Here is a 9,399-nt window from a genome sequence, read left to right on the forward strand (position 1 = left end):
TCAGCTAAATATTTAATCAGCTGAATAAATTATTATCATTTATAATATCTCACTAAGTATGTTTTAAACATGATTCTGATTCTATCAGTTAAAATGAAAGCTACAAATTAAAACCTATTTATGAATTTATTTTGAACTTAAATAGTTTCCAAATTTTACTTATACAAAGTAATAGTTAAAAGTAAACACATTTGATCTTACTGTGTTAAATACCTTAATTATATTTTTTCAGTTGTAAGCTAAAATATAAATGAAGTTTGTGCTGCTATTATTTTTAATTTTTTCTTTATCTCCCCAATCTCACGCCTCTTCATGGGGTTTGAGTCCTGAAGAGCTTGAAGTCTATGACACAGTAAATGATTTTCCGAAATCTTTTGAGCACAAAGACTTTTATGAATTCCTTGGAGTTTCATCAGTTAGTTTTATTTGCATAACTAATGTTGTAAAGAAATAATTTTAAGTGTTTTAATTAACTGTTTAGTTTAACTGTTTTAATAAACTTGATTGGTGGTTATTGAAAACATTTTCAATTCTTGACTTTTATCTTTAAAAATATTCTTTAAACTTTTTTATTTCTTAATAAAAAGTATTTTAACACTAATTATGACTGTGCTTTCACTTTATATTTATGATTTAAATAAGTCTAGTAACAATATTTTTAGTTAAAATTTGATAAAAATAAAAATTAAATATTTTGTTACAAATATACAATTAAAAAAATATAAATCTGCAATGAAGACTACTATATTAAATTTTCTTTGTATTTATCAGAATGTCCTTAAACGTTACTATTTAAGATTTTGTCTATTCAAGTTATTGGTACTGTTTTGTAGTTTATAATGTACTAAATATTTAGGATTGCAAAACATCTGAAGTTCGCAAAAAATACAGAGCGCTGTCATTAACTTTACATCCTGATAAAAACAACAATGAAAATGCAGAAGAGCAGTTTCGACTATTAGTAGCAATCACTGATGTTTGTTTTTAACTTTCTTTACTAAATTGTGTTTTTATATCTTAAAATAAATAGTGACATTTTTATATACCATTTGCAACTTAATATCAATAGGTTCATTTTGTTTTTTATATTTTATATCCACGAGGCTCACAACCAGGCAAATTATATGTTGTAGTAAAAACGCACAAAGAAAATTATCCAATAAGACCAGTATTATCAGCTATCAACACTCCAGATTACAATCTAGCTAAATGGTTAGAAAAACAAATAAAAAGTTGCTTGTATGACAAATATAGTGTTTCATCATCAAATGAATTTGTTAACAAAATATCCAAGCTAAATATAAAACACTCAAACACTTTTGCTAGTTTAGACATCAAAAGCCTATATACACACGTTCCGCTAAAAGAAGTAATTGAAGACATATTAACAACAATTTATGACACAAATATCAAATCAATTTTTAAAGAAACTAAAATTACTAAAAATATATTAAGGAAAATTTTACAGTTGTGCTCCCAAAGTATTTTCCTTTATGGTGAAAAAGTCTACAAACAAATAGAAGGTGTTGCAATGGGCAGCCCATTAGCCCCAATCCTAGCCAATTGGTTTGTAGCAGCAAAAGAAAATTACCAATTACAAACAAATTCAAAAACAAAACCTCTATTCTACACAAGGTATGTAGATGATATATTCGTAGTCACACAAGACCAAACTGAACTAACAAACTTCTATCATGAAATGAATACTCTACACCCAAACTTAGAATTCACTTTAGAAAGATCCGTTGACGGAAAACTACCGTTTCTTGACACTGAAGTAAAACAAATATCAAACCAACTACACACAAATGTGTACAGAAAACCAACAGACACAGGTCTAATTATGCAATATACTAGTATTTGTCCTAAATCTTGGAAACTCGGTTTAATAAACTTTTATCTAAACAGAGCGCTTAATATATGCTCAAATTTTACCGCTTTTAAAAATGAACTTACAAAAATTAAAAACTTATTACTCAAGAATCAGTATCCAATAAACCTTGAGTCCAAAATCAACAAATTTCTTGAAGCTCACAAAATCGACAATTCAACATTTAAACAAAATGAAAATATCAACACAAAAAATGAAAAGAAAACAGATACCGAAAACTACGCTTATTTCACAACAGTTTACGTTGGAAGCTGTTCAATAAGGTTCCAAAAACGAATAGCATCCATATTTCAAAAACACAACATTAGTATTAAACCGGCCTACACCACCAAAAAGGTTTCTGACTACTTCAGCAACAAAAGTAAATGCTCGGAAGTATTTGACGCAAATGTTATTTATAAATATACCTGCTCTGCAGATTAGAGCATCTCTTACATTGGAGAAACATCACGGCAAATATTCCGACGAATTACAGACCACTGCGGAACAGATAAAAACAGCGCAATATTTGAACATCTTTTTAATTGCACATCCTGTCAAAACTCTGACATTGTTCAAAATTTTAAAGTTTTAAAACGATGTAAGAAAAGCGAACTTTACAGCCTGGAATCAGTATTGATTGAAGAAGAGCGACCTAACTTAAATACGCAAGTAGCATTAAATGGTAAAACAAAATTATTAACAATCTATTAATAAACATGCCTTTAGTTTTAATTACTGAATCTCTATTTTTTGTATTTATTTTAATTTATTCATATGTCATAATTTAAAGTTATTTTTAAGCTACTCACTCAACAAAAATGTTTTCAAATTTCATTTAAAATTTATCACTTGACAAAGAAATCTTGTATGATTTTGAAAAGCTTTGTGTAATAAAATATAAAAAACAAAATGAACCTATTGATATTAAGTTGCAAATGGTATATAAATACGTTCAAAAACCTTCCTATAATAGTAAATAGTGACATATTGACATAAATTTTCTGTTTGTAATTTTTATATAATTCTTAGTTGATGTAAATTTAGAAATACGACAGTAACTGATACAAGCTTGGTTTACTTTATAATTGTTTAAATAGTAAAGTTATTAAAGTAATTATAAGTAAAGTGTTTTTTTTTCTCTAAGATTCTTAAAAATAAAGAAAAGAGGGAAATTTATGACAATGTTCTTGTCAATGGCCTTCCTCGTTCATATTTATATGTGCCAACGTAAGTTTTCATTTTCAATTTTGTTAATTAAAATGTTTTTTGTAGTTTAAATTATCCTTTACTTTGATTTAGTACTTTGTAGTATCATAAATTTTTATTTGAGATTAAGTTCTAATAATGTTTTTTAAACCTTGTTTAATATAATGAGCTAAATTTTATACTTTGTATTTTTAGCTAAATTTTTATTGTATTTTTTTTTAGTTTAGCGTAGTTTTTTATAAATATCAGTATTTTTTTTTACTGTACTAACTATGCTTAATAAATTACAGCAAACTGCGTAAAGTTTCATTATTTGAAGTATTCCTTTTTCTTACTCTTTTTGGGACTATTATCCATTACATATGTCTATGGGCTGGATTTTTGGATAAAAGAAATAATTTTGTAAGTTGAATATTTGTAATTTTTTTAAAGTATTCTTTATCAATTAAAAGTATATCTGCATATAAAACTGCATCATTTTGTATATTTTGAGTTATTTAAATTAGCAATATACACCTAATAAATATAACTTTACGTTTATTGACCTAGATTTTACTGTTATTTATCAATTAATATTAATCCAAGTTATTAGGTTATGTTTTTTATCACAATATTAACAAACGAAGAACAAAATTTACATTTACAAAAGTAACTTAATACTAAACTAATGAGCAACGAAAAATCTTTAAGTTCATAAACTAAGTTTTTTCTATTACAACTAAAATTGTTTGAAATAGACTTAAATTTATTTTGTATTATATTTATTAATAAAACTGTTAAGTTGAAACATTGTGGCCCAATAACTTTTTGAATTTTGTATATTACAATTTTATCGTTATATTCTTTTACGACAATCACTTTCGTCTATTTATTCTTGTTTTGTTTATATATAGTACAAGTTTTTATCAATTAAGTAAATAACACTACATAATTGAGTAGTTTGTAATTTCTAAAAGTAAGCATTTAAGGATGAAAGGGAAGGAAAATACAGAAAATCACTGAAAAAGAGAAATCTCTCTGAAGAAGAAATTGAAAAACAAATCCAGCTTTTATGGTAAATCAAAACTTATTGTAAATTGACGCCTTAAAATATATTATATTTATTGTTTAATTCTAAAAATTTCGCTTTTTGAAGAAGTTTTTTTTATTGTTTTTAAAATAGTGTTAAACATTGGTTGTTGACCAAACTGGTATAACATGGCATGCATCATTTTTCATATCTTCATAATATACATATGTGATTGAAATATAAGATTGCACTGCATCTTATTCATTATTCTTCACAACACAAACTTTGAAATATTAAATTCATTTTTTATGTTAGTCAAAATTTTTATTTTTGTGTTTTAATCAAAGTTTTTTGATATTCAAAAACCTAAGTATATCTAAAATGATGTTTTGTATAAAGCTGTTAATTCTTAAATTGTTTATTATTGAAAGCTAATAAAAATTTTCTAGCAATACATTTTGAAACTTAGTAATCTAACTTAACAAAGTTTTATATATTTTTTTATTTTTATTAGGATAAAATTTGACTAAATGACTTATAAATTATAATGAGTATTTGTTATTGAAAATTTTTCTTCATGTACTTTTTTTTTCAAGTTGAATTTATGAAATCTGAATTTGTATACATTTTTTTTCAACTTAATTAAGTAGTATACTAATTGTGTATTATGTTTTTTGTTTAGCAACTTAGAAGCACCAAAGCCAACTTTTAAGAACCTTTTACCGATTGCAATCCCTTTGGGTATTTTCAATATATGCAGAGCAATACCTCACATAATCAAGCAAAACAAAATGAGGAACGAGTATATAAAAAAGAGACAAGAGGAGGAAAGCAGGTTTGTTTTATTTATTTTTATCCCCTTGATTGGTACATAATAGTAATTTGAAACATTTTTTAGAATGGAAAAAGAATTTGAGGAAGAGCAGAGAAAACTGAAAGAAAAAAGAGAAGAGCAGAAAAGAAGGAGAAAAGAAATGAACAAGAAGAAGTACGAAGAAAAAAAAGTAAGTTTTTTTAATTGAACTAGAATTATGTATTTTAAAACAAATGTTCTTAAATATTTAGTAAAATGCGAAGCATTACTATTTGATTATAACTTCAGGTTTTACAATAAAAAAGTTTAATTTTTTTTTTCAAAACACTATAAAATTTTTAAATAGTAAAGAAATATTTAATATAGACAATGCATCTTTAAATTGAAATAGTTTTTTTTTTGTTTTTCGCCAGTAATTCTACATGTTAAGCTTTACTGTAAACAAAAACAACCATATGTGCACTTTCAACAGCAACTCGAAGAAAACTCGAAATCTTCTTCGCCAAAACCCCCTGCCGACTACGCTCCGAACTCAGGCGACCAATCAGCGCTGAGCATCGAAGAGATCGAAGCCATGTACGACTCGGACTCGAGCAACGACGACGAGTACTACAACTCCGGTCGCCGCGGCAAGAAAAAAAATTCCCCCAAACCGTGGACGGACGAGGACCAAACGCAGCTGGTCAAGCTGATGGCGAAGTACCCGGGCGGAACCTTGGACAGGTGGGCCGTCATCTCCAAGGTGATGGACCGACCCGTTGCCATTATAACCACCAAAGCAAAACTTGCCAAGCAAGTGATTGGTTTGTACTTGTTTACATTGATTTTGAAAGTTTTTTTTTTTATTTTAACTGTTTTTTTTTCAGGAAAGCCAGCCAATTCTAATGGAGGCCAAGATGGCGCAGGTATTTATTTTTTATTTATTGTTTATAAAAGGATCTTTAAACGCTGATATCTTCCAAAATTAAAAACTTGACTTTTCTTATAAACATATTCCGACTTAAAATCTATTAATATTATTTTATGTTCTTCTGCTTGTATATTTTATTTCAAAAATATTTAGTTTTAATCGAATCTAAGTACAACTATTTTTTAATAAATTTTAGGATGTATGTATAGTTTTTATAGTTGTCAAAAAAAAAGTATCGTTAATTAAAATTATGAAATTTATCCTAGACTTAGTATTTTTTTAATTTATTTAAAACGTTATCTGTATTCTTCACAGTACGTCAGCGTAAAAAGCAAGTGTCCAACTTCATTGAAGAAGTCGCAAGCACCACGAACGGTTAGACAAACTCAACAAAATTTGACTTAAACATAATTTTTAAGTTTTAATGCGCATTTTACTAACAGCTTCGGATGAGTGGAGTCAGAAGCAGCAGAAGATATTAGAGGGAGCTCTGGTGTCCTACCCGAAAACTGAAACCGATCGTTGGGTGAAAATCGCAGAATGCGTGCCCGACAAGACTGTGGTGAGTTCTTTGAATGCATAACAACATTGAATTAGTTGGTAGAGTTAGGTTTTGGGGATTTAGAGATGTTAAGGTTTTCAAGTTTAAAATTGTGCCTTGGAAAAGATTTTTTAACTAAGTTTTTGTATTTTATGTCATAATGTTAAAAATAAAATTTAAAATAAATAAATGTTTGTGAACGCTCCATGTTTAAAGGTAAAAAGTTGTTTTATGTTAGAGCATTGAAACTAAAGTTATGTAGATGTTATATACATTTTTTAACATTGATAGTCTTAAATTAGTAATGTTACTAATTTGTTTTACATTTTATTACTGTTTAAGTATAAGAAAGAATAATAAGCAGCTTTTAAACTTTTGTGCTTTTTATAAGTCAAGCTTTGTATAAATTTTAAAGAACATTCAACTATTTTATTAGATCAGTTTAAACAACCAGTTACATAATTAGTTTATAAATTTATTTTTATTTAATTTATAAAATACAATATATACTAGATTAACTTGTTTAAACAGTGGTATTGAGTTATTTTGTTAGTTGTCTAAAATTAAAGTAAAACCTAAACTTTAATAATTTTTACTTCTCTTATTTGAAATTTTTGTAAACTTATTTTTGAAGAAGTTTTTTTCTCAAACTAAGTATTTTATCAGCTGTAGGCATTTGTTTATTCTTCTAAAAATAACACTTTTGATTTTTTTTTTTTTTTTTCTTCACTAGATATTTAATCTGAAGTTTGTGTATTTAGTTGTGTATCAGTTTCAAGAGTTTTTAATTGTTTATTAAGTGGGCTCTTTGTTTTTATAGTATCTAAAAATCTCCATAGATTAATTAGATCAGCAGTTTTTTTACTATAGTATTTAATTATTTTTTAAGTAAAATAAATTGGTATTTTTTTTCTAAATATGTTTACCCTTATATTAAAAAAAATCAGTTTGAAAAATCTTTGGTGCTTAAGGTCCCCTATTAACGAAGTGGTTTATAAGAATTTTTTTATATTTTTTTATATTTTAAACTATTTTTTTTAGTAACTTTTATAAAACTTTTGAAGACGTAACAAGACTCTCTGAAAATTTAATTTTTTCAATAAGGTGTTGTAAACTAGTATTCATACTACCAGTTACGTTATTTAAAATTTATTTTCAAGAATTTTATTATGTTTAAGAAAAACAACTTTGTTGCAACTACGATCTCATAAATCTGATTGATTTGAAAGAATCATTGTTTTATGGATAAGTTCCTGAATTAGTGAGTTTGATTTTTCGGATATTTTTCATTAATTAGAATTTTTTCTTTAGGAGGATTGCATTGCTCGTTACAAGTTTCTGTCACAACAAGTTCTTAAAAAGCGGAAAACTGCAAATAAAACGAAATAGCTGCAATAAAGACTTGTCAATTTTTTTAAATGTTTATATTTGTGATTAGTTCTTTTGTGGCACCTCTTATTGATGATCAATTTATATATTATATTTGTTTTTAGGAGTTTTAAATTTTTTAACTATACCAAAGTTTTGATATGTGTGTTAAATTTTATTTTCACAAAAACTTAAGTAAAGAATATATAAAGGTGGATGACTTTTTAGCACTATATTTTTTTAGTAAGTTAGGCCGAGATAAAGATTGATTTTTCTAAATAATATTAAAAAATAAATTAAATGATAATATTTTGTTAACTTGTTTATGTTTTTAATTTGGTGTACGAAAATATTTTTTCTGTACTTCAAAATGATCACAATTAACATTGTTATTTTGTTTTTACATCTTGCCAAGAAAAACATAATATATATGTTTAGATTTCTTTTCAAAGTAAAATTAAAAAAATTTTTTAAACGAAACTTTTTGTAACACAACATTTTTAGTGAAATTAAAGTGTTTCTGCCTAGATGAATTAAAATTTCTTACAACAGTCTAAAATTGTGACTTGTTGTTCAGTATAATGAACGTTTTAAGTTTTTTTTTCATGTACTTTTAGTTTGAAATCTTTTTTTTTTCTCTAAGTCTATTTGTTATGGTTTTTATAATTGTATTTATTTATTTTTAAGGTAAGCGGAATAAAGCATAATCTTAATGTTTCTAAGTAATAAGTATTGTGGAACTTGCTATTGAAATATATTAATTGTAAATATTCATAATTCAAAGTTGATCGTTTGTTAAAATCGATCCTATTGAAGCAAGTTCGCTTGAAAATATGATGAAATGAATTTGCACATAACTTTTTTTTATTAAACTCACACATGTTTTTTGTCTTAAACGAGTTATACTTTGTAACTGAGTTCTTAAAAACAATAAAAAATAGAAGATAAAGTAGATGAGTATGTAAGTTTACGAAAGATACGCATAATTACTATAGATTAATAGTTTAGAAATTTTTTTTTTATAACTATTTTTTATTTAAGTTTATTTAAAGCAAGTTAGTTTTTATTTATTTTGTACAACCACATCAACACATCTTTTTATTTTGTAATTAACCTGCTAGTTATACACAGTCCTTAAAGTTTTCAAATGTTGTTTATAATATGTACACCAAAAATACTACAGTTGTCAATCTACAAACGGTTTACCATATTTTATCGTGAAGGTACCGTTTGTTTGTATGCATGTTTCGGTTGCAACTGATGACTGACGAGTTTCAATATAAACGAAACCCTGGTCTCAGTTTACCCAAAGCTTGTAGTCTGATGATCATGAACTCTTACTCTAGCTTGTCTCAAAACCATGTAAGTCCAGACTTTTTCTCCGATAGACTTGTCGAAATTTTCTTAGATTGTTTTACTAAGCTTAAATTATTGTATTCAATATAGCTAGTCAAAATATAAATTTAAGCGTTTGCTTATAAAGATCCAAGTGAAACATATTTACTGGAACATATAATAAATTAAAAAGTACTCTTTTTTCAACTGTCAATAAATAAGTTTATAATAAACTATCTAATTCTTGTAAATGTTGTATGAAGATAGAAAAATTTGTTTATGATTGTAACAATTGAAACTAATCTGTTTTGAAGCTAAAAAATGACTTTAATTTAAGAATTAA

General features: G+C 26.0%; 1 protein-coding gene across 1 annotated transcript; it reads left to right on the forward strand.

Moving 5' to 3' along the window:
- The first annotated feature begins 236 nt into the window (after positions 1-236).
- On the forward strand, positions 237-8,030 carry LOC145843899 (dnaJ homolog subfamily C member 1-like). The gene is made up of 12 exons (XM_082951166.1): positions 237-415; positions 857-976; positions 3,018-3,100; positions 3,370-3,481; positions 4,048-4,133; positions 4,771-4,923; positions 4,987-5,092; positions 5,375-5,705; positions 5,769-5,807; positions 6,128-6,187; positions 6,256-6,374; positions 7,665-8,030. The coding sequence occupies exons 1-12, from the start codon at positions 251-253 to the stop codon at positions 7,740-7,742; spliced, it is 1,452 nt and encodes a 483-aa protein (XP_082807292.1). The 5' UTR covers positions 237-250; the 3' UTR covers positions 7,743-8,030.
- The last annotated feature ends 1,369 nt before the right edge of the window (positions 8,031-9,399 follow it).

This window comes from Thalia democratica, chromosome 9 (genome assembly GCF_965202585.1).
Source record: "Thalia democratica chromosome 9, ktThaDemo2.hap1.1, whole genome shotgun sequence".
In the NCBI taxonomy this organism is placed as follows: domain Eukaryota; kingdom Metazoa; phylum Chordata; class Thaliacea; order Salpida; family Salpidae; genus Thalia; species Thalia democratica.